The sequence below is a fragment of the Pleuronectes platessa genome, chromosome 20 (genome assembly GCF_947347685.1).
Source record: "Pleuronectes platessa chromosome 20, fPlePla1.1, whole genome shotgun sequence".
NCBI lineage: Eukaryota > Metazoa > Chordata > Actinopteri > Pleuronectiformes > Pleuronectidae > Pleuronectes > Pleuronectes platessa.
This window is the reverse complement of record NC_070645.1, coordinates 4,860,093-4,886,333: the sequence shown is the minus strand read 5'-3', so window position 1 is coordinate 4,886,333 and position 26,241 is coordinate 4,860,093. Positions and strand designations below refer to the sequence as shown.

General features: G+C 44.4%; 1 protein-coding gene across 7 annotated transcripts in view; it reads right to left on the bottom strand.

The window, feature by feature from the left end:
* Positions 1-24,472, bottom strand: part of arhgap12b (Rho GTPase activating protein 12b) — a 56,736-nt gene extending 32,264 nt beyond the window's left edge. For 6 of the 7 annotated variants that reach the window (XM_053412743.1, XM_053412745.1, XM_053412746.1 and 3 more), the window contains exons 1-2: positions 24,345-24,472; positions 19,236-20,005 (exon numbers count right to left, since the gene is read on the bottom strand). In XM_053412743.1, coding sequence (XP_053268718.1) covers positions 19,236-19,913 — 678 coding nt within the window. In that variant the 5' untranslated portion in view covers positions 19,914-20,005; positions 24,345-24,472. Of the gene's footprint in view, positions 1-19,235; positions 20,006-24,146; positions 24,299-24,344 lie in introns of those variants that run through there. The other variant, XM_053412744.1, reaches the window with a different exon arrangement.
* Between the last annotated feature and the right edge of the window lie 1,769 nt (positions 24,473-26,241).

Sequence of the window (26,241 nt, the reverse complement as noted above, 5' to 3'; positions counted from 1 at the left end):
TTCAATAATCCAGATTGTTGCTGGTCAAATTGTTTTGACCAGCACAGTCCAAAACTCAAAGCTGCTCCATTTTTCATGCCATAAAAAAGGAACCATTACTATTATTTGAGATCAAATAATTACTTGTAGCCCTGCAGGGGGGTAGGGACAATTCAAATAACTGCAGCTGCTGTGTAGTCTAGTGCACTGCTGTGATTTATCCAGTCAATGTTCAAAATAATGTTTAAACAAAGGCTCAGTTCTAAAGGGAAGAAGTAAACAAGCCACGAAAAAACAAAAGGAGGAATTCATTTTCTCTCTCTAGAGTCTGATCCATGTTGGGCTTTTGAAGCCAATACAGAGATTTGGTGTAAATGTAAAAATCATGCTGATTGTAATATTCAGTATTGAGCAAATATCTTAGGCACTGAAAGTCAAGTTGACATGGTCTGAAAAATAATACCATGAATATTTTTGTTAATCAACTCACTTCAAACAAAGTCGACTTAACAAAAAGATCCTGCATCCGATCAATATTCGCTGCGAACATCCTTTGCCCTGACGCCCCGACTCTACATCTGACTTGTTGCCGAATCTTGAAGAACTCGCCACAGGTCTGTGGAGTTACTCTCTCCATGTAATCCCAGACTGACTCTGTGATGTTGAGATCAGGGCTCTGAGGGGGCCACACCATCTGTTGTTGGACACTTTGCTGAAGAAAGCTCTTTATGACTCAGACTCTATGTTTGGTGTATGTGTCATGCAGCAGTATACACTAATTAACACTAAATTGGATAAGAACCTTCACATCTACATAGCTTTACACTTCTGCACACTGTCCTGTATCTGCAAAAGATAGATATTGGCCAACATCTGACCATTTTGATTTGTCATTGTAGTTCTGTGATTTCTATTTAGAATTATGTCATTGTAAATGTGGGCATATTTTAGGGAATGGCATGGAAATCAAAAATTAAGATGCAACTTAACTTTAAATGACAAAACATTAGATACTCAGCGATTCTCAGACGACTTGCTCATATCCGCGAAGACTGTTGTTAAAACATGGAGGAAAACATCACAAAATAGCTTTATCAACTATGGGCCCAATGATGAAAGAACAACTGAACAAGAGTCATCAGGAGATGGAAACATCTCCCTGGCAAACACAAATTATCAAAAACTTCCCTTCCTGATTTATCAGAGAAGTTTAAGAATAGTTCCTAATGGTTTTCAATTCTGCTCCGGAGAAGAAATGATTCACAGACACACAAAGACACTGACGGACTGATTGACACATGATCACTGCATCTTGTCTATTAAATGGCAAACAGACAGAACAAAGGCTTACACAAATATGATGATCCATCAGTGCACCTCTTGTTCAAATCAATAATGAAACCTTGATTACACCTTCAGGCTGTTTACAGGAGCTGGTGATTAATCAAGTGATACAGTGTGACAGTTACAGATGACTCACCCTGTAAACTCCAAATCTCCAGAGATAAAGTTTCTACTGTTTAGCTGTCATACAAAGGACATACCTGTAACCATCATCTGACCTGGACAAAGAGATGAACTGGATTTCGTTTAGACCAAGAACAAACCAGGAAAAGAAACATCTACTTCAGGTTGATATGAGTTTATACTATCTTCTCAACGGCACATGCATTTCCACTTTATTTCGGCACAGACGGCTGATGGCAACGACAAAGACAACGTGTGTCTGTATGTGTTTAAACAGATGATGACTTATAACTCGTAAGAACAGAGTGGGAGCACCTTGGAGCCGCTGAGCGTGCCGGTAGCGGCACATCAGGGTATTAACCCCAGTGAATCAGGTTAATTGAAAATCAAACACTCAGCGAGGAATGCTTTTTATCTCTCAATGGCGTTTCAGATTTAGGTGCGGCAGCAAAAGAAGGATGGGAAGCGGGGGTTTGAATTAGTGTGTAGCCTGCTTTTTGTGTCGCTGTGGGTGTAACGTCTGCACTGTGCTGCAAATGTATTAGTGTTTACAATCATGAAGATGATTTCTAATGCTCTAAATTTAAAGATCCTTCTCTCCGGGATGTGACCCAGATAAGTTCAACCCTGACGCCCCGCAGGTTCAAGCAGCATAATTCCACACATCTCCTCCTCTGCAACAACATCACATTTTACCCCTGTGTGGAGTGCTACAGGGTGTCTCTGCAAGAGGTGTGAGTGAGTGTGTGTGTGTGTGTGTGTGTACGTTAGCTTGTGATCACTGGCTGAATTATTCAGGCCACCGGTCGGTATCACACTCTCCAGAATGCTGACTGAATGTGTGGTGGAGCTGAGAGCGGAGGGGTAGTGTGTAGGACTTGAACAGACGACAGCCACCCACAACGGAAATGGGAACTTCCTCCCAGATGAAACCCTCAAACCAGCCGGCTGTGGTGAATACACAAACACACACAAACATAGACAAACACACACAGAGAGAGCGAGAGAGGAAGTGTTTGATGTTATTCAGCTCAGGGCGAGAGACGGGTTTCTAGGAAATTGGGTGATCTGATGAATTTGAGCATCGACATGTAGGCTCCAATTCAATTGTTATTTAAATGCATTAAGAGGATTAAAAGCAAAGCACCTTTGTTTTAAAAAATAACATTTGTAGGTTTACCTGATCGCAATACTTTCAGAGAGGAGGCAAAATAGTATTTTTAAATCATCTTCGATTATGACACATAAAAGATGATTGGAAGCAGTGGGCTGTCTGCTGGGGGGGCAGCAGATAGTGACAGCACATCTGGGCCGGTAGAGACTGACAGTGGGAACACCACACAGCAGGGGATGATTGCATTCACAGCTCATCTACAATGAGGAAATGGAATTATCTGATTGAGAGAAAACCCAGTGCCCACCAGGTGGTAAGACAACTCACTCTGTTCCTCTGCCTCGGGCACTGCACAGGAGGAGACTTCCATGAGGAAATTGACAACAACAAACAGATTTATATTTTTTTTGTCCTGATTTTAAAAGAAAATGAGAAAATAAGAATTTGACGGTTTCAGGAATCATTGCTAATTGAAGCCTATGACAGAACAAGTATGTAGATAGGATGCAGTTAGTGTTGGAACAGGGAATAATTCAATAATGACTACAGTGGCTGTTTAAAGGATCAGTTTGTCTGTCTTAAATCTTAAAATCAACGGCAAAACTGCATTTTAGACACCGGTAGAAGTTGAGTGGCATGGTACCTCAGCATAGAGACAGTTTTGGCATCAAATGTGAACAAGTATGTACATGGTCAAACAGAGATAATCACCCTTCACCTTGAGTTCAGGGGAAGGTTTCATATTTTTAATGATAGACATGCTCACAATTAAAGCAAAATAAAGCAAGTCATGGCAAGACAGGACTTTAGGTTTAAGATAATGGTAAAACTTCAGTAAAGATATCGAAGCAAAGCCGTATCTGGATGAGTTTCAAAATGCTGGTAATTTGAAAAGTACTTCCTCGGCTCTGGGACATTGTGGTCAGCATTTTTCAGTATCTTCTGACATTTTAATCAACTCATCTTAGTTATAATAATAATGGTTACACCTAATTGTCATCAATTAGTTCCTCTGAAAATGGCTTTTATATCCAATAAATTTGTCAAGACAAAAGAAAAGCAGCAAATTATAATGCTATGAAAACTAGGATTTCCGTAGTGTCAATACATTTCACCTTGTATTAAAAGTTTGTACTTAACCTAAAGGTACCCTGTAAAGTATTTTTTAACACTAGCGGCAAACCTTTGTAGCTATGTTTTCACAAGTGGGTCTTCTGGGTAAGGAAAGTGTATCTGGTCTAGTACACCACCTCCTCATCAGTGTGTTCTTCAGAGGGTCACGCTCGAAATATGATACAAATTCCTGCTTTGACACTGCTCCATTAATCAACAGTTGATTTCAGAGAGAATAGCAATGCTTCCACTAGACAAATCTTGTATGTAATGGAAAATAATACAATAAACTGTATTTATATAGCATATAGACATTTGTCATCGTAGATCAATGAGTAATGATTACTACTGACACGGAACAGAAACATGGTAAAGTGGGCTACTAGGCTACATACAATCAAAAGGGCATATTTAAATCTCCAGCCAATGTAGCCATTGGCCCACATACCATGACTCAGGTTGTTTGACTGGCAGTGTGCGTGTTGGGGGTGGAGATACGGTCACAGAAAGATGCATTGTGTCTTGTTCGTACGGGTCATGGGTCACTCAGCCCACTACCCTGAGACTGCCAAGCCAGCCCGCCCTTCTCTGTGCCCCCATCCCTCTCTCTATCACTGCAGAGAAAAGTTCCAGCAGCAGACCAGCCACTGTAAAGCCATTGTCGTGTACAGTCCCTGTCAGAGAGAGGGCTGCCTTGTCATCTATACTGCCCAGTCACATGCTTGGGGTCTTTAGAAAAATGAACTGCATCATCAGCTGGCCACTGGTCTGCATGTCACGCTCAAAACATGACCACATACTGAACCCTGGACTGCCAGCCACCTCCTGAATTACATGTCAAAATATTCCTGGCGGTGTGACAACAACCTGCTGTCATGCAACACTTGTTTGTAGAAGCACCTATTAATGTCAAATTTGACAGAATCCGACTCCCAATATTTGGATTTAGAAAAAAGAACTTACTGGCTTGAAAAATAAAAGGTTAAAACATTGTATGCATTGATTTTTTCCTCCCTGGAAAACACACTTAGGACCCAGGTAAGTCCCCTCACATAACCAACTGTCACATTCAGCAACTCTTTGCCAGCCTGTAAAATCACCAAATGGATAGCCTTGTTCTCTTCTGTCCTCTGGGTGACCCATAAAAGATTTGGTTGGGTAATTGATCGTCACAGAGCTGCTTCTGTAGAAAGCAATTCAATTTCCACTGGGCATGTCTCGCCACATTAGTGAGAATGGTTCAATTGTTTTGTCAAGCCAGCAATGGCACGTAAAGGCAACTCTGTCCTCCAAATCGTCCGTGGTCCATTCGCAGAATGTATACCGGGTAGGGCAGTGACAACGGCCCTTGGTAACCTTGAGCCACGAGGTGGTCCTCTCCTGCTAAGTGGAGCTGACAGGGATCGAGAGCAACGGTGCCAATTGGTTGGGTGGGAGTTGCAAACAGGGTCAGTGAGTTGGATTTAGGGTAACAAAAGGGACATTGGATCACGGCCCAGGTGGGCACAGAAATGGTTGAGAGGAGCTAGGATGAGAAACCATCTCATGTTTGGGACAGGAATCTAGAAGTGCAGCCAATTAATGTGCAAATGATTTTAAAATGTCTGTGTGGTGGTCAAAAACTGCAAATGTGTCACACTCCTTTACTTCATGAAGTTTATGAATGACTGACAACTTCAGTGAGATTATTGTATCATTAGATCCACAAGCATGTCTAAATCAAAGTGCTCAGTTTCTAGTTTAAAAGCTTTGAATTCAGATACATGCACTGTGACTAAAAATAATATGATTTTCCCCTCGATAAAACCAGAGTGTAATGATTATTGATTAGTAATGAAATTCTGAACAAAATCTTTAACTTAAGGATCTTTGTGCTAAGTCGCTTTCTTCAAACACAGGCTGCTACAGCACATCAGAAACAACAAAACCCACAAGGCACTGGAGTGGTTTCCGCTTGATTTGAATATGTCGCCATGGCTGCAAACAGCCACTTATTTCACTGCAAAAGTGTTTCAAGAGGCTTGGGACAGGCTGACAGATCAATAACAAATCTGTCTGCTGGCCACTGGGAGGGGGTCCTGCCCAAGGCCACAGAGCAGCCACACCACCCCCAACTCTAAGAAAGACTGACTACTCCCCTTTCAATTACCACTGTGGGCTTTGAGGGAGAAACACGAGAAAGAAGAGGGATTTTGAGAATTAGGTAACAATGAAGACATGGATCTAAACAAGAAATAACCTCTTGATCCCCTTTAATTGTGTTAGGAAATCAAGAGCATAGCATACTTGGTGACGGAAAGAGCAGATTTAATCCCCCCCAACAACAATCAGGGTGAAGACCCATATCAAAGTACTAATAAGAACATTGTTCACGAAGAAAAGATATTTTGGGACATGATGATGTTGGACAAGCACGATTTCTGGTGTACGTGTTTGTGCGCAGTTGGGGGGTGGGGTCGGAGGAGATTTAAACCAGGAATGTACTGTACACAACCCCTTAATCCAGATATGTAAGGAGATTGCATTCTAGTAGTGTGTCGATGCAGGGGCTACCCGTCCAGGCTTGGGCTGACCTGTAAGCCCCTCTGTCCCACAGTTGCCTGTGCATGAAGCTTATCCAGTGGAGCCCCTAACACTTTTTAAATGATTATGGCACTCTGACCTCGTCTGTCTCTGTAGTAAATCCGTACGCTGTTCCAGTCATCTCACCAGAAAAAACAAGATACACAGTACACCATATGTATTGGACCCTGGCTTATTTGCTGATGCAACCAAACAATAGCCTCTCATACAAAAAAGAGAGAGAAACAACAGTAGGAATTTCGATCCCACCACAACACAACTGACCTTTGTCACTGGTAACAACCTAAAACGGTTGGAAATGGCTGAAAATCAAAGCAAAAATAACACCGTTTGGATACGTCACACATCAGAAGTTATGTTTACACCTGACTCTTACATAGTAAACGATTATACGTGTTCATAGTGGGAACGAGGTCAATGGCCACCCAGGATAGACACACTACACTGACTGACAGCAGGATCTGTGCACTTGTAACAGGAATATAAAGTATTAAATATATAAATAAACAGGCATTAACGAGGTCTGGGCATATAGTTTGTCGGACTGTGGTTGAATCAGTCTTTAACTTAAGGAGATATAATAATGTGACATTTACAGTGATAATCATCTATATCAACTGATGTTAAGAGATTTATCTTGATAGAATGTTTGTGTATTTTCCACGTTTCACAAAAGTTTGTGTGTGTGTGGGGGGGGGGATCTATCCATTTTGAATAGAGGAAGCAATGCTTTCAAAAGCCGATGGTAGAGAGACATTTAAAACCAAGTAGTCTTCTGAAGAATGCTTCCCTTTGTACAGCGCTACTTTTTTTCCAGGATTTTACTGCTCCCTGATGCCCCACCTTGCTCCTCAGCTTTAGCCTGTGTTATTATTGAAACTATGTAATCCCTCCTTGTCAATAACCTATACAAAGAGGTGATCAAACCAGCCAATGGTGTTGCTGGGCCACCGGAGCATGAACACTGAGACATTTGTTACTGCTGGATATCCATTTCATTAAAAGACAGTGGGAGTGCCTCACTGCCAATCACACACAAGGGCACTGAAAGGCTGCTGGCCTTGGACGACTCTTCAGTGAACACTGATCAGCCTCCTGGTGCCTCTGTTATATTGGTGAGCTATTTCTGGCCCACTATGAGGATATGTGAAGAAGCAGGTATTGCATCATAAAAAGACAAGTAGCCCATCTGATTGAAATTACTGGGTGTCGGTTGATACTGTGTCAACGTTTGAAATGAGTGTTTGGGTCTAGAGCAGTAACGCTTGCAGAAGGATCCAGACTGATCCAGAGTGGCATAGTGTGTACTCTCTTTGTATCCCCTTTGTTTGTCTGTAGCATCTCTGTTCAGTGACAGCTGTTGGTGGAAAGTTGGGAGGACAAAGACACAGTTTCTGGAACGTCAACGGAAAAAACATTCTGAAAAAGAAAAAAAATCATGGGGAGGTTTAAAGAGGGAGCAATAATCTACAACCCACAAATGCTATGTCAACACAATGACACAAATTGATTAAACCGAACTGATATTAAACCGAGTAGCACAATGTGACCAATGGGCTGCAAATGAAACCCACATCATACCACATCCCAGAAACGATGTTCCCCTTTAGCAGGAACCAGCATGATGGTGGCCGACCAATTCCAATCTCCCGTACACACTAAATCACCTCTGGTGTAGACAGCCACAAGCAGAGCCATCTCAGCACTGACTGATGCGCAGCTCATCCTCGGTCTCTTTGGCAGCCACAACATGTAATTAACGATAGCAATGGCACGTGACAGAGACAATACGTGCTCCCTGACGTTTGAAGACACCTACGCTCTGATGCTTCCGCCAGTCCACCCACACACTGGCAACCAGCAGCAGCTGTGCCTCTCCTGAGGAAAGCGGTGAGCAGCGGCAGATAAACACTGGCTGACTCACAAATGTTGCATTTGATCTTCAATAATGTGCCGGATTGGTACACTCAATCACAGAGACATACAAGCTGTTGTACTAAAAGACAAAGTGCAACAAGTCAAAGAACAGCAAAAAAACAGATGGACGAGAGCAGGAGGGCGACAAAAAGGTAGAGGACTACACAAGATACACTTTTATTGTCAACCAGATCCGATTAGTCCCAATGATGAACTCATTAACATTTTATTTCTTACCAAGCTAGACCAGTTGTCCACTTGTGTTCAGTTCTATATTTTGGATAGAAAAATATGTATATAAACAAAATCCTCTTGGACGCACAGCATGGGAAGTATTTTGAGAAGACTCCTGTTCTTTGAAATCATGAGTTGCTGCAACTTTAAAGTCGCTGTGCAGGCAAAACACCAGAGTGGGCTACAAGCAGAGGGGAAAAAACACACTCCAACATGCCAAAGTAGATTCAGAGGTAATAGGAGAAATCTGTAACAGGGTCAGCTATGCAGAAAACACTGAATGGTGCAGCTGGGCCAAAAAAACGCTTTTATACAGCGTCATCGTGCCAATAGCATCATAGTGTAACGCATAGCTGCTTGACCCGTGCGCTTCCCCAGAGCAAGAGGCCGCTGTTAGGAAAATGACTAGCAGCTGTTTCAAAGGCTCCAGACATAGCCAGCATCAGTTATGTAATCGTGCACTGAGCCCAGTGCCCTGAGCATCATCACTTGTATGCAAACACTGACCTCTGTGGATAACACAGCGGGGGACGGTCAAGTAACTTGCTAAATAAATCCCACACAAGAACACCCACATGTGCCCAACACCATATTAAATACATAATAGTGCACACAACAGTTGGTGCCGTCAGTCTGAGTGTTTCAAGGCGAAATGTCACAGAAGGAAGGGGTAGTTAGAGAAACAACACTGGAACCAAGACATTTTCCAAGCATCCACGGCAGAGAAAGAGTCAGAGCTGGAATGGAAAGCGGGGAAAGGAAGCGCAATAAAATAAATCACCGAGCTATCAAAAGCAGCTAGGCGTTCTTACCTTCTCTGGGTACATGCTGTCTCAGTGCACAGAGCTACAGTAGAGAGCCCGGCCAAGAGAGAGGGACCGTGAGCGACAAGGGATGAACTGAATAAACCTCAGTGAACGGCGGCGGGAGAGGGAGAGACCGAATTAAATAGGTGATGTAGCCCTGTCATCCGCTCTGATAATAAACGCTGTTACACAGGCTGACAGGCAGAGCGGCTTCACGGAGGCTGGAGCCGGGACAACTACAACCAACAGGGTAAGAAGAGAGAGGAAGCCTTGATTCAAAAAGTCTCTTCTAAACTTTATCAGTGATACTGCAGTTTAAACTACTGCAGACCAGTTAAAGTTTTAATAGTTGCAAAATGGGCGAGAGTGAGACATGGTGATTTAATGTGTGCTTGTAGGTCAAGGACACTCACCAGGATATTCACAAAACCAATCTCAGAGCCCACCGGGTATCATCTGATGACGAATTAGCCTACAAGGGTTGGGCTGCTCGATTAATCGAAATTTAATCGTGATTACGATTATTGGGTCAAACGATCTCCAAACTACTATAATCGAGTTGGAACGATTATTTGGCATTTTTTTCCGAAAGAAACGCGCATGCGCAATTCAGTCCTTTCCCCAAAGCATTCAGCGACCCAGCTGACTGACACTCACTCTCAAGCAGCTGTAAAGTGAAGGAGGCGAGTTGTGTTTGGTGATCGTCGGTGAAAAAAGCAGCGCGAGTGGAAAAGCAGGGAGGGCAGCAGCAGACCATGTAGTGGCCGTGCACTGCTATTCTTAAGCGAGCTCCCGCCTGGCTGTTCAGACCGGTCAAACCGGACACGCATTTCTCCGCGCCGGTCAGTCGGTCATACAGTGTTAGGGTTGCCATCATTAAGGGTTTGAATAACCGGGCACCGATATCCTGGTTTCACGGAGGAATAAGACAAGCAGCCGTCCTCGGTGTTTACCGGAACCGGAAGTGATACAAACATAAAGCATAGACTTCAGAACAAGGGCACATATTAATAATAGTTTAAATAATCGTGATTTTGATATTGTCCAAAATAATCGTGATTATGATTTTTTCCATAATCGAGCAGCCCTATACAAGGGCAACAGCCAATACTTCGTGGCTTCCAGTGTAGACAGTGCATCTACGGTCAAAATCTGCCTATTCCATTCCCAGTTCATTTTTTTCAGTCCAAATACGACTAGCTTCTTTTATGACAAGGGTTAAACATTTCTCCACACAAAATATAAACAGCAATAGTTTTTGTAGGTGTTTTAGGTCCAGACAACATTGTGGCTAGTCTACATCAACAGCTATCTGCATATGGGTGCAGGTAAATCGGAAAAAAATAACACTGCCTATGAATTGCAGTGAATGTGTTGTGCCGCTTTTGCCCTTCACCTGCCCAAATGTCATTGGTCAAACTAAAACCGGACACCAGCTGGCTTCCTGCCCCAAACTCTGTGTATAGAGATTACTCAACAACCTGCATATCTGCACTGATCACATCCATACTTGTTCCCATTTTTCTCAAGCATATTTAGTCACCGTTTTATTCATGGAGGTAACTATTTGCACAGAATGATTGATGCCACCACATGCAAAGCGCTGATTTGTTGGGATACATACTTACATACAGAGGTGTCAAGTAACGAAGTACAAATACTTCGTTACCTTACTTAAGTAGAAATTTTGGGTATTTATACTTTTCTGGAGTATTTATATTTCAGACGACTTTTTACTTCTACTCCTTACATTTTCACGCAAATATCTGTACTTTCTACTCCTTACATTTTTTTAATAGCCTCGTTACTCATATTTCATTTTGGCTTGTTTTCATTCCGGTTTGTCATCGTTCAAAAACACACACACAAAAAAACAATTGTTTTGTGAGACATTAAACCCCCCTCGAGCGAGGAGAGTTTGAGTTGGGTGCCCGCCGCATGCGCAGGATGACGGCCAGGCCGAGGGGGGCCACCACACAACCGCACTGGAGGGTTCCGAAAAGGAGGAGAGCAAAGCCAGAGCTGCACCTCGGGTAGGTGGGAGAGCACTCGCGTGCCACACACAACCCCGGCCTCGGGAGACACGCTGGCCCTGGGTTGCAGCGCGATACCCTAAGCACCTATGGGGGGGTTTAGGTGCCATGCAGTCGAATCCGGCTGTACTGGTAATGATCCTTCCGCAGGGTCACCTACGGAAACCTTGTTACGACTTTACTTCCTCTAGATAGTCAAGTTTGATCGTCTTCTCGGCGCTCCGCCAGGGCCGTTACCGACTCCGGCGGGGCCGATCCGAGGACCTCACTAAACCATCCAAACGGTAGTAGCGACGGGCGGTGTGTACAAAGGGCAGGGCCTCAGCAGCCTGTGAAAGACTGTTTAGTGTTGCAGGGCTCATCTTCAGGCCAGGTAGAGCATGCATAGGCTCAAATAACTTTGAGAACCTGCTGCTTTTGCGGCTGAACAAAGCCTATCGGTAGTGTTGTTGTACATACAGGTTTAGCACAAAGGTCTCAAGGTCTCTTTCAATAAAGGTTATTGAAAACATTCCACTGAAGTTTGACTTTTTGCACTATTACAATACTTATTGGCAACTAGTTATCATGTCTTCCGCTCCATGAAATGCATGTTAATGCTCAGTAGTACACATATGGTACTTTAATGTATTTCCATTAAAAATTTCCCCTTACATTACTTTTACTTTTATACTTTAAGTAGTTTTGAAACCAGTACTTTTACACTTTTACTTAAGTAAAAAGCTTGAGTTGATACTTCAACTTCTACATAAGTATTTTTAAACCTCAGTATCTATACTTCTACTTGAGTAATGAATGGGAATACTTTTGACACCTCTGCTTACATACAGACCTATATAAATCACTGAACAAATAGGAGATGTGGGTAGTGATTCATTACTCTGGAGCCAAGGTTTAGCGTAGCATTGCTTGTGGCTAGTTTTGTTTATTATAAAATGAATAGAATGAGGAAAGACCTACAGAGCAAAGTTGTATCAAACTGGATAGTGAACCAGTTGATTGAATCTTGTAATCTCTCAATTCTCTCAAAGGTCAGCACTCCCGAGATGGTTTGCAAGTGCTCAATCATGCAAACTTGACTGTAACTGGCTGCTTCCAGCTAAAATTACTGGGATTAGAAAAACAGTCAATCTGTCTCAACCTTAGCCTGTACTTCATGGAAAGATTTAGAAAAGGTGAAATCCTGCACCTTACACAACAGACACGATTCCCCTCAACTCTGAGCCTAAGCTCCTGTGGTCTTCTTGAACGCTCAGCCCCTGAGGGCTTTTGGGCTTAATCCTCTTGTTGTATCACAGAGGCAAGGATCATGCTGGATGTGGTGGAGAAAAGAAATGGTGGTCACAGGCTGAAGTGCAGTCCAGGAGCTCTTGGTTTCCCCCGCTCTTCCTCGTCCTGCCCTTCACCGGGACCACATCTGACAGCCTGAGTCAATAAATGCTGAAGAGAAAGCAAGGTGTTCAGGAGGGGAATGGGAGGCTGACAGCAGAAAAGGAAGCAACCGAGACAGAGTGGGGGCAAAAAAGTAGAAGAGAAACTAAAAGGCCCAGACAGAGGAAGGAGAGTAATAAAAAGAACGCAGGCAGGCAGTCAAACAAAGAGGCAGCCTCTAACATGAACACAGCGGATGCACTATTTGTTCAAGCTTAATATTAGATTACCGAAAAGTCTAATGCTTCACTTTTGAGGGTCAGGCAGACCTTCACTGACTTAGCTTGCTTGTATGAGAGTGTGTAGGCACTGAGGCAGGAATGTCAAGTATGCACTGGAAAACAACCAGGGGCCTCCTTTTCAGCTGGTCCGGGAGTAAGTCTCTCGGCACAGCTCCATATTACGGGCCGGCACAGGCGGGAGATGGCTAAACTTTACACCACTGCTCGCACTCTTATTTGGTGGTATTTACGATGTCATTATGTAATAGGACCATGTCCTTCCTTGTTCTCAACTAAGTGGACTTGAGTTTATTTGGAAAATGGCTGGAGAGAATACACTGCAGCAAACGCGAGTCTCTGCGATCAAAGAATCCATTTAGCGCAACGTGTAATTAGCAGGTTACTGTGGCGGAGGGATGTTTAGGAACAGGTCGTTTGTGTACAGTTAACTGAAGAACTTCCCAGGACCCTCAAGAGTGACAGACGGCTTTAACACTTGTCCCCACACTGTCCTATGCACAACTGAAATAAATTGTTTCATATGGGACAAATTCATTGGATACAAAATTATGCGATGCACAAGCCCAAAATAGCAGATACTAAAGAACTAAATTGGTCAAACATTTCTGGTTGTGGAGACATTTTGAAAAGGCACTTGGGAGAACCAACCACCCCCACAGAGCTGCCTATTTAAATACTCTGCTAAGCCACTGATACACATTCTCAGCCTTTGCTCTGTTGCACAAGTCGGCAAACAGACAAGCAAAACCGAGCCAAAGGCTGTGCATGTAATTCACAAAGGGAAAAAAAAGAAAACACAAAGAACAATCTACATCTCAACAGATGTTCACACATTCATGACATCCAGTTTTAATGCTCTCCTCCATCTTTAATGGTGACCTTGTAATGTTTCTCTTTCAAGTCATTCATCTTGATGTGGCAGCCATTGGGAGGTTTACTGTTCATGGGCTAAGACTAATCTCCATATTCACCCAAACATGAAAACATATCTGTCTGGTGTCCTGTCCGTGGGTCTTTGCCGTCACAAGGGGGGCTATAGCGACTCTGTCGGGGCCAAGGACCCTCGCACTTTGTCCCCTGCATGTACAACCCCCTCCCTCTCTCCCTCCTCCTCTTCCAGGCACTGACAGCTTAAGACCACACAGCAGGCTGAGGCCGACAGACTCAGCTGCTTCCTTTTGTTTCTAAACCTTCTAAGAATATGTCCAGATAGATTCACAAGCCAGTTATGTCATTGTGGCTATATGAATCCTTGAAGTGGAAGTTAAAGGAGATTTCTGTGAAACAAGACTCTGGCTTATTTCAGCAGAGTGACTGATCCAGCTTGAAATTTCAGGGAATCAGTGGTTTTATTATTGACACGGAGCAGTAAATGATACAGACTACCTAGAGTTACTCAATAACTGAATGTTGCAGAACTTTGAAAGAAAGGAGAGGGCCCAGCAGTGGTTGTTACCTTGTTTTTGTAGTGTGAGATAGTATAAAGGTTGGAGCGTAGGAGGGGCCTCTAAGTGTCTTTCTAATCAGACAGTGATTGAGAGTTGGGCATCCCGCTGGCTCCACGGTGCGAAGCCACAGACACAAGCACTTACAGGGCCGTCACATCTTCCCCTCGGTGACGGTAACACAACTCAAAGAGAAGAAAAACAACAATCTGGCCTCTCAACCAATCCCACAGGGCAGGATTCATCCACTCTCTGTGCTTGGGGGGGGGGGGAGCCCATCAAAAGAACAAGCCTTTAAACCAATTCTGAAGAAGATATGGGTAAAAGCATTGCAGAAAAAAACAACTCAAAATAACCTTCTATGCGGTGATAGAGACTGTGTGGTCATGTTTTTCTGTTGAGTTTTTAAACAGGCAACACAGCCTTGGAGAAACCCAATATGTTTATGTGAAGAACAGGCTTTAAATAATGTGGTGTGCCACATTTTCTTTAACAAAAACAAACACTTCATCCTGTTGCCCGCTTCTTGAGGAAAACAGGTTTATTTTTCAAATCCCTTGAGAGCATAGGAGCTGTGCTTTTAGAAGACCAGGGATGGGGGAGCGCAAGTGGTGAGTACACAGGGTCCAGGACAGGAGGACGGCTGTGTGGCTGTAAACCCCACCAGCCCTGCATGGTACTGAGGAGGCGTGGACCCTCAGTTTCTGCTGCTGTCAGAGCCCCAGAGATAAGCAAATTAGAAATAGAAAGCAAGGCGAGACAAAGAGACCCAGATCACCCACAGATCAAGTCAAATTAATGAGAGGTGGCCAGCTGGCACTTGAGTCCAGTCACATCAGCGACAAATTTACACATCTAACCATCCGTCCATTCATACAGCAGTTCCTCCTCTCCTGGTCAAAGACAATGTATAAGCCTGAGGAGGGCCCGGGACTGGAGGTGAACTCTATTGAGGGATGAATAATAAGTTAAATCTTTAGTTCACGCCTGTGGTCATCTATGATGAATTTTTTCTAATTTAGACATTTTCTAAAGATGTATTTAAACAAATTTGTATCAAAATATGCTACCTAGAATTAAAAAGAAATTACTATTAACTATTAATCTGTCCAACTGCAGACATGACCTACGGGTAAAATCCAGATAATAATAACAGTTTAGCCAGAGTTTGACTTTCACACGGTGCACAGCACAGCAGGAGGTTTTCCGCACATACGCGCTCACAACAGCATCAAATCAATCTAATTATTCAGATGCGAGATGTGGAGCAGCCGGGTTCGGCAGACAGAGACAGGAAGCGAAGTATTAACCCCGCTGCGGAGATCACATGATCATGTTTACACCTCCTCCAGATAAAGTACGGAGGAACTGCAGAGGATATGTGTCAAAGCAGATATACAGTCCATCTAGTCACCAGCCCCCCCCCCCCCCCCCACACACACACACACACACACATTAACCTCCGAAAATATACAAAGACTGAAGAGAAAAGTTTGGGTCCTATTCATAGTTCAGCAATACAATCTTCACACTGAGGAATAGATTTACTGTCTGACTGAAGTGACAACCACAACGTACAGAGGAAGAAGAAGTGGTGCCCTGGTCCGGTCTCTCAGCTGACATACTGTAGAGCTAAATTTAAATACCAGCACCAGCTTGGGATGCAACTGATCCAACCCAGCTGATTAATGCAGGAATCAAAACTGACCCCTTTATGTGCCAATTTATATCCAGATGAAATATAGATTCTTCATAATGTCATTACAAAAAATATAAATGTTTTGGTAAATGGGAGTCGTTATTTATGTAGAGCTTTAACATCTACTAAGAGCACTTTACACTACAAGTCAAATTCAAACACATTCATACAGCACTTTTCACTTTCTGATCACACATCTTTCACAATCTGAGGAACAGCTGTCAAGGGATTTCAGGGTTCAGTGTAACGATGTTCTATTGCCTTTTTCACCTTTCCGATACTGATTCCGAGAGGACTTTGTGTATCACATATATATACCCACCCACCAGTACATTCAAAAGAAAAACATATATAATGTATTTTAACTGTTGTATAATACTAACCCTGTATGGAATGTGATAATTGCTGTTATTGTTGTATGGCTGGGCTGAGGTTAACTCAATGTTTACTGGTTCTTCAAAGCTTTGAGATTGCTTGTGTTGCAATAGGCAAAACTAGAGCTGCCCCTGCAAATTAAGTTTTGCGTCCAGTTCACGTCGCCTTTTTACTTGTTAAACTTTGCAGTGGGAAATATTGCAAAATTGCTGACATGTAACTAGCTCTGGCAATCGCTACACTACTGAAAATCACTTACTTCTCACAGCTCTAAAAACAGTACATGACAGTGGCTGTGCAGCGCAACTCCTGCTTTGGAGAGCGGAGAAGAAGTAACTGCGTTTATTATTTTTATCTGGGTGAAACTAATATTCTTTAAAGACGTGGTATTGGAACAGTACATAGATTTACGTAGTCGCAGGCGCCTGACTTGCCATTTTTGGCAGTATCATAGTCATTACCATGGCTGGTATCAGAACCTCTCTACTTCAGTATCTTGCCCAAAGCCACCTTAGCATTCTGACTGGAGGAGCCAGGGTTTGAACCACTGACCTTCTGGCAAGTGGACATCCCGCTCCATCACCTGAACCACAGCCGCTGCAGATTCACCTATTCAGTCAAATTTGGGTTTTAAATTTGGGAAGAGGGAGCAGTGACCTTGGATTGATATTGAGTGAAGAGCTGTGATGATTAATCAAATAGTCGACTCATTGATCATCGGAAAAAAATGACATGTCACAGTTTGCCGTGGATTCATTTTGATAAGAAACTAGATTTCTATTTGAGCAGTTTAGCCTGCAATGATTTTATCCTGTGGTGCTGAATATAACCATCATCAATATTTAATGTCCAGTGAAGTCTGCTGTCTAAATTTGTACCATTTTCAGTTGTGCAAATTTTACTGAATGTAAAATGTCTTCGTTAGAACACATCAGTTTGCCTGCACACAAGCAATGACAGGAAGCAGTGGAAGTAGGGGAGTTGAAAGAATTGGGTTTTCTGCTGGGGTCATTCACTTGCCTGGCAACAAGCCAAACAGGACAAATCAACAGAGCACCACAAAGGAGCGAAAGAGAGCGAGGGAGAGGGTTCCACCTGCCGCAGCGACTGCAGCCAGCGCAGAGCTTCACGGGGAGTTTTGGCTGAATCCTGTCTGCTGTCTGAGTCTTATCCGCCCTGCCAGCACTACTGTAGGCTGACACAAAAACACTCCACAGAGCTTCCCATACAAATGCAAATGGCTGAGAGTGAAATGTGTGTTTATTTTGGCTTATGTGATTTGACAAGCATGAAATTATTTCAGAAAGGTTGCTGCAGGCCAGCGGCAACACAGAAACAACACTTCTCTTGCCCTGTATTGGGCCTTCAGGGGTGCGTCAGTTCTGACCCACAAACCATTTAGAGGTCACACATGTGGGACCCTCTGAAGTTAGCTTCCATTTTCACCCTTCTTTCCTTCACATGGCGATTTGCACATGGCATTCACACTCGCACACGCCCAGTGGTCCCCACTGCGGGGCAACTGGGGGGCTTCAGACTGATCCTCAGCAGATATGACCTAGTTTCTATTCAAGCCTGTGTCTCTTTGTTCGCTCCGTGGTGGAGGAGGCTGTTGCAGCCTGTGGAACAAAGAACACAAGCAGCAATTGGAGCCTTCAAACAAGTCCACCCTGCCTAGATACAGTATATCCTCCCAAATATCGCTCAGGAGCACAATCCAGCTTGGACTCCCACTGACTGGAAATCTCCTTCTTCTACGTTGATCTACCTCCGCTGCAGACGAGGAAGGATAAGACCCAGTTCCTGCTGTTTTCAACCATTCTCTCTCGCTTTCAGGTTGATCGGACATATCACGGAAGTGGGAGGGGGCTTGAGTTGTCAGTGAGGGGGCTGGAGGGACTGGGCGAAGGGGGAAGAATCAGGAATTTGGATGTCTGATTCAGGAAGGGGCCCCACATAAAGCATTGTCACTTTATACAAATAGCAAAAATAGAATCTGTCTCAAAGCCTGATTTTTGGCATTATAACAATACATTTGCACACATTCCTGGACAACATCAGCAAGTTTAAAAAAGTTAAATGACAGCTACAAACCAGCAAAGCCTGGTAGCTATGTTTGGCATTTCCTTGTATTAAATGTACCTGAAGACCCAATTTACAGAGCCATTCCTTTAACAGTGGAGCTGTTAACGCACCATTTAGTCTCTAATGACCCGACTGTAACAGCCGTTCCACCCAAAATGCACATCTGTACAAGCCAGACAAATTGTGCTTCAAGGGCAACAATAGAAGATTTTAATAAGCACCTGCAACTGTTGTTGTTTTTGTCAAATGTGGCAAATGAGGCACTTAATGGTTTTAGGCAGACTTGTGTGGGAGCTGATGGATGGGTGTAGGTCTGCAGAGAAACTGTGAGTGAAGAAAAATGGGATTTCTGAACAGCCCATATGGCCGAACGTGATTGGGACAAGGTCACTTATCTGCAGCTGGCCCCGGGTGAAATAAGCAGAGGGTGGGAAATAAAGCAGGGCAAATGGTAGAAAGGGAAAGGAACCAAGGGCACGACTGAGAACACAAAGACAGACTAAACTAGCGGTGCTCGCGGGAGTAAGCAATCTAAAGAAAGAACAGGAGCTGCCTGCATTGTGTTTGCTGCCCGTACAAACTTAGACACGAACTGATTTCTGCATAGATTATTTCCTCAAACTACCCAAGAAGCAAAAAAAAAAAAAATCACAAATTCGTCAAATGAAGCATATCTGGAAGGAAGCAATCCAAAAAAAAAAAAAAGACTTACCTGCATGTGTTCTGTTGAGCTGCTGCTCAGCTCATCCCCAGACTCTGAGTCGTTGCGGAACTTGCTCAGCCCCTCTCCCGGCAGGTCGTTGGGCGGGGAGGTCTTGACAATGTCTGGACTTCTGTTGTGGTTGTTCCCCACTTTGAGCGGAGGTGAGTCAGCCCGTGTCCGTGGCAACGTGGCATTGTTGCCATGGTGATGGTTATTGTTGTTGTGAAGAAGTACTAGTTCAGCTACCACCTTGCAGTGAAGGGGACTCCCCAGGTTCTGGTTAGCGTCCTTGGGTAGACCCGGTGGCGTGACCCGATCAGAAGATGGCGACGGGGTAGATGAAGGTGGCGGACGTCCAAAGCTGGACATTTCCGGTTGGGGTCTGTTGAGATTTTCATTGGACGCCCGGCAAATGTCCAAAACAGTGGGCTTGGCCCTCAAGCTGGGCTTCGGGGGGGGCATGAGCGCCCGACGCACCTCCCTGACGTACTGCGCTGGCACATAAAAGGTCTTTGAGGTTTCCTCTTTCCTCACCTGCCACCAGTCCTCATTGGTCTTCTTCACCAGCACGTAGCACTCCCCCTGATGGATAGCCACCATCTTGTCTTTGGCCTTGTACTCGTAGTCATACTCCACCTCGATGTAGACCTGGCCTGGGGGAATAGGCAGCCCCTCTCTGTCAGCCATGACTGCCGGAACAAGCGCTTGATCTCTGACCTCAACTGCTCAGCGACCCAGGCCTGGAGGGTTCCTCATGTCTGACTTGGGGAACTGCTAGGCTGCAGGAGAGAAAAAAGGTAAGAACAGAGGGGGTTAGAGTTTCTAGTTGTTTGTCAGACTGAAGTCGGGGTCAAACATTCCTTTTGAAATGTATAATTATAATGTCCTTTATCAAGAAACATGCTTTTTAATCGCATTGCTTTCTAAAAAAATTGTTCAAAATAATCTATAATATACAGAGGAACCATCAACACCACTCAATGCAAGTAAAATAATTTTGTTCTTGCAGTGGCAGTGAAGCGCACTAAAACACAGTGGCAATTGTGCCTAAAAAGAAAAATACGAACAAACACACATTAATACGATTTTTTTTTTTTTAAATCCACTTCCACAGCCACTTCAGAATAGAGAGGTCTACATGTGGTCACTGACAGTTTTGTGTGTAAATAACTTGATGTTTTGCTAGATTCATCTCAGCCTTATAATCCATCAAAAAGATGGAAAGCCTTCCACTGTTTCCATCTTCACTAGCTCAGTAGAGCAAATACCTCCAGCAAGGGCCGAAATTATTTTTTAAATAATCCAAGCTACTCCAAATTGCACACACATAGAAATTAGTCTCCCAAATATGCCAGATTTCTCCATCAAGATCACTCAATTTTTTTCTAGAAATCTGTGAAAATGTTAAATACATCACGCAATGTTAAAGATCCAACCACTCATTTTTTTAGCTATAAAAAATCAAACCCACTAAGAAATGGACAGGGTGAAAACACAAGCTCCTTGCATGGCGCAGGTTAAAATCCTACTAATTCGTTTACCACAACCTGGATAGGACAGTTTTTTTTACTTACTCAGTTGAATGTTGCAAGCTATACTTTCAAGACCTATAACGTGCTCAGACACATGAACACACGCCCACCAAACCACAGAAACCTGCTCCCAGCTCACCTCGTTACTCATCTGATCACCACAACCACAAAGTGCTTCCGCTGTAATACCCCCGCAGTATGGACATGAATCCACTTCCAGACAGACATACTCTATTGGTGAGTCAATTGAAGAGCACCACAGGGCGACTCCTCCCTCTGATCAACCACAACACACAGTCTGCCCCGATTGTTCTGGCAACCTACACCACCGCTAAGGATATCCAGCCTGGTAACCCGATCACCCTCTGCGGAGCTAGGGGTGATGACAACATGACCCCCGCACACAGATCCTGCGTGCGATCCAGTCGCCCACAATGACTCCCTCGGGCTTACATTCCCTCAGACGCCGCGACCAAAAATAAAGTGTGTGTCGCTTCATACATAGAATCCAGCTCTGCCGTTTGACACCATTACTCATTAATGCAGTTACGAGACACAGTCAGAATGCTTTAAAAAAGATCGGGGTGATCTTCTCGATATTTGTGTGTGTGTGAGTCAGAAGACAGCTGGGCCCCTCTCCATTCCTGCAGGGTTTGTTTTGGGATGAGGCCTGTCATTGATCCGTCTGTCAGAGAGTATCCCTTCATCGGTTAACCTAAATAAATACCAGGGCACTCCCACTGCAGAGGGGCTGCCACTGAGCCGCGTCTCCCCTCAGATCAAATTCTCCGTCTTCCTCCCTGAAATAGCGGCCACCGTGGACTCGCATCCTGGAAGTGCCGGCGGGGGGAGCAGGTGCTTTTAGTGCAGCGTGAGAACGCGGCACTGAATCTATAAGGGGTCCATCCTTATGTAAAGGAATACGTACACACATTCTGAAGCCCAGACTGGCAGCTACATACCCCAGAATAAATTTACAGTTTAGCTAGAATGGGAGCCCATGAGAGAAGGGCTGCAAGTTCACAATGGGCTTTAATAGTTCTGTTTTATCTGACACACACACACACACACACACACACACACACACACACACACACACACACACACACACACACACACACACACACACACACACACACACACACACACACACACACACACACACACACACACACACACACACACACTTTAGTGTGTGTGTGTGTGTCTGTGTAGCGGATGGCAGCCCCGTCTGGGCCTGTCCCAGTACGAGCTTCAGCCATGATGTCAACAAACACACAGAAGCCTTTTATGAATGACTGTCATTCAAGAAACAGCCAATGTCTGTTTTGGTTAGTGTGTGTACGAGGAATCGCTATAACCAGAGGTGCCAGAGATGTAGTCAGGACTCTGTCAGAGCTTCGAGTCACGCACATGATAACGGTCCTATCAATGATGCCGCCTGACAGTAGCAGTCGTGACCTCCCCACAGCAAGTTCACAGTGTCGCCGCCTGTTGCACACAGACATAAATAAAGACAGCACTTCTGTGATTTCAGCTCTGTCTGCCGTGTCCCCCCCGATAAACCATGAAACCTGTGATAAATGACATGGTGTGAGACAGTCACATTCTTTATCTGTGCAAATCTGTGGAGATTACCAGACTCGCCAATCCTCTTCATACCATTAGCGTCTGAAGTTGGAGACACTCCTTTAAAAGATTAAAGCTCCCAGACAGACACTGGTTCGGCCAGAGACAATTCATAGGCAGCATCACAGACTTTTTCTTACAATAACTGGCAAGTCAGAAAAAGTAAGCATGTGAAATTGAAACAGAAACTGTGGAGACAGGTTAAATGTATTTTAGAAGGTGCCTTACTGCCTTGAGAAACCTCAGTGACCAGGCAGTAGCTGGAAATCAAGAAAGACATTAGTCACGTTGGCAGCGGCCCCGCGACTGACTCACAATGACTTAAATTTCTGTTATTCTCAAATTAATACCGACTCCTCAGACACAATACGACTCCGATTATCCTCACTCTCCGGTTCCTCTGCTGCAGAGCGTCCGCCACACTTCTGACAGAGGACCGGAGATTAAATCTTACTGCAAGTGAGCCCTCGTCAACCGAGTGAAGTCTCAGGGGAGAGCGGCAGCTGACTTGTTGCTCATGTGTAGAAACAAGTCGTCTCAGCTCAGCGGTGAACAGCTCCTGCATGTCTGTCAATATGGACTAGAGCTATGATGTCATACTTTTATATTTGGGAATGGATTGGTGGTTCCCATGGTGGAGCCCGAAGACTTACAGGGATCCTGGAAAATGGAAATGACATGAACTCACAAAGCGTGTTAATGCCGTCATACCCAAGATTGTATAATAATTCCCACTCTATTATTAACCTTTAGTTAATTTGCCAACTATTTAAATGTCACTGCTTCTAGCCAATGATTATCTTCCGACCATAAATGTTTCTGTTGCTAATTCAACATCATTTCGAGCTATTGCAAAGTAATAGGATTCAATTTGATCTGTAGGCAGATGTCTGGCTCTATAGAAAACACCAACCAGTGAGGAAAGTGAATCCAGATGTGATGGCTGCCACAGAAATCTGGTAACACTATTTCACAATATATGTGTGATGCCTCTGCTGAACACCTGCAACTTGTTGAAATCAGAACCAATAACTTCTATCATGGATACATTTGCAATTTAGGCTTGATGGCAACGCGCTCATCAACCTGGTGTGCAGCTCGCAGAAAAGCAAAGCTCACATCAACACAGAGATCACGACCCGAGCTTTTGTCTGCGTACATCTGCAGAGCAGCCTGAGACTCGGACCGCCTTTGTCCCTGTGCTTCATTCAAAACAGATGTGGCCGAACAGCATCCACTCCAACATGTGCTGCTGCTGCTGCTGCATTTCAATCCATCTGCGCCCCGCACACGCTTCTGCTGCTGCATCCGTGCACCAGCACTGCGTGCACACACTGTCCCCCTCTCTCCTCACTGCGCACTGTGGAAGCCCCTGGAAGCAAACCGTGCACAGATCGTGGGGGTCTCTGCGTGCACATGCCTGGGGCGGATGGCGGCGGAGGAGGAGAGGGGAGAGTGGAGGGCATAGGTGGGGGCAGGGTCCCTTCCAGCCCCACACACACACACCACTGCCGCAGAAACACAACACAAAGGACCTGCGACAAAGGGTTCACCGCCGAGGATCTCCAGGAGGAGGGCAGGGAGCTGCCGGGCCGGCCCGGAGGAAGACCCCCTCTGGGCAGCGGCACACCGCCGAACACACCGCGAGGGAAATAAAAGCTCCACGAATCTGAGCCACACGCACTGATGCTATCACGTGGAGTGGTTAACCACCCGACACCTCAGAAATAAACACACATGGAAAATAAAGAGTACACACTGATGTTTAAATGTTGGCCATTTCCCCGATGTGGTTTATCCGGAGGAGGAAGAAAAGCAGCAGGTTCACTCGGAGACAAACCGTCCGACCTGCGGCAGCGTGCATAGCAACAAAGTAAGTCCGACACAAGCCAGCAGCCTCCCGCCGAGCAGGGGAGGGAGAGAGGCGCCAGCGGAAAACACACGGGACCGTACCGACCTTTGAAAATAGTCCAGCGGCGAGCGGCTGGTTCCTGTGACCACCGGAGACACGAACAGGGCTAACTTTTACTGCCCTCTTCAGTGCGTGCTGCTCGGGCTTCAGTCCTCAGCAGACCCTGCTCCTCCTCTCCGCTGTCAAGTTCCTGTGTGGGAACACCACACACATCCGGTCATAACTTTCAGAGTATAGCGTGTAACTATGCCAATAAGTCATCTAAGAAAAGAAAAAAAATCTTATTTGGGCTGATTTTAAAATCGAGTTATTGAGCATCAGTCTTTAAAAAAAAAGTAATTATCCCACTTCCTTATATGCTTTCAACTTTGATTATTTTGTATAAGCCCCCATGGCTTGAATGGACTTCTTTGGGTCAAAGTGTGTCTGTTGTTTGTCAGCTACATGTTTCATTATAATCATCATCATCATCATCATTATTATTAGTAGTAGTGTTGTTATTATTATTGTCATTATCTTTATTGCTGTGTGAATAGTGTGCAGTGATTTCCCCATTTGTTCATTGGCAAATGCAAAATCTCATTTCTGAAATCCTATTATTTCTTTTCTTGTTGTGTCCTGTTTGAACTACCCATTCCTATGGAAGGATTTCATCTTTATATTGCGTTATTCTAAAATAATGGGCTGTCGCAAATAAAAGAGAGAGAGAGGGGGGGGGGCATTGAACATAGAGAGAAGTAACAATAAAACAGATATGAAGAATTAGAATAGCTCACATTAGAGTGTAATAAAATAAAATGTACATACTCGCTAAGTACATTATACACAATAAAGTACTAGAAAACACAGTAAGGTACTAAATATAATAGAACAACAAATAAGCCTATTCACAAGAGACTAAATGCAAGAGATGGAAAAACTATGAACAAGAGACACGTCTGCAAAGTTGCGGATATGCACAGTTTTGATTGAATTAATTCAAACATTTTATCAATGCGAGCAACTTCTTAATGAACCATATTCGTGGCCTTTTGCTGCTTTGTCAAGAATTAGAATTCATGCAGTCATAATATTTTCCCGTTTTGCCTCTATGTGTCTCCTAACACTTTTGGGGCTTTTATTGTGAAGGAGCGCCCCGACTAAAGTCCGGTGGTAGTCCGTGTGTTTCCAGTCCGGTTGTCGCAGTAGTGCAGACGGTCTTTCTCAGCTCCACACCTAAAGTCTGTCCCCGCTGATCGACGGCGCCCGGAGCCGCGTGCACATCTTCACTATGCGGTGCGTTTCCCCCGCGGACCACAGACACCCGTGGTCATTTGATCTCACTGTCCTTTCAAAGACATCAACTGGGACAGTCCTAAATTATTCCACTTCTTTTTTTGTAGGTCCCCTTGATTATTTGAGAGACATTATTTCCCATTATTCGGCGGGATTGTTGTGCTCGTCTGGTAAAGCCGCACAACATAATTGGGCTCTGTAGGGTAAACATGCAGGGGTGGCCCCCCCCCCCCGACGAGCTCCTCTTTGGGAAATCATAACAGGGGGTTCAGCATCCAGCAGCATCATGAATGATTTAGTGCTCGGATGATCCAGGAACACAGCGGCGCGTCTTCGCCGGCGCAGACTCCGTAGACTAGACGGGAGCACATGACCTGAAGCCTCGGGCAGTCAGATCGTGAGTTTACATTATTTCAGAATAATGCATGAACAGCAAGACAACTCAACAATCGGATCTGATCACTTCTTCATCCTGCGTTGGCACAGGGTGTGTGCGTAAAAGCGCGTCCTGCTGGTGTGAGGAGGGAAGTGACTAACAGGAGAGTGGCCTTCATTAAGTCTGGACACGTCGTGTGCATGTTTTGACATATGTTGGAAAGATAATTCAAATGATGAAACCACACACACAGCTTTTCATCAGGTCATGATGGGAAATCAGTGGGAGCTG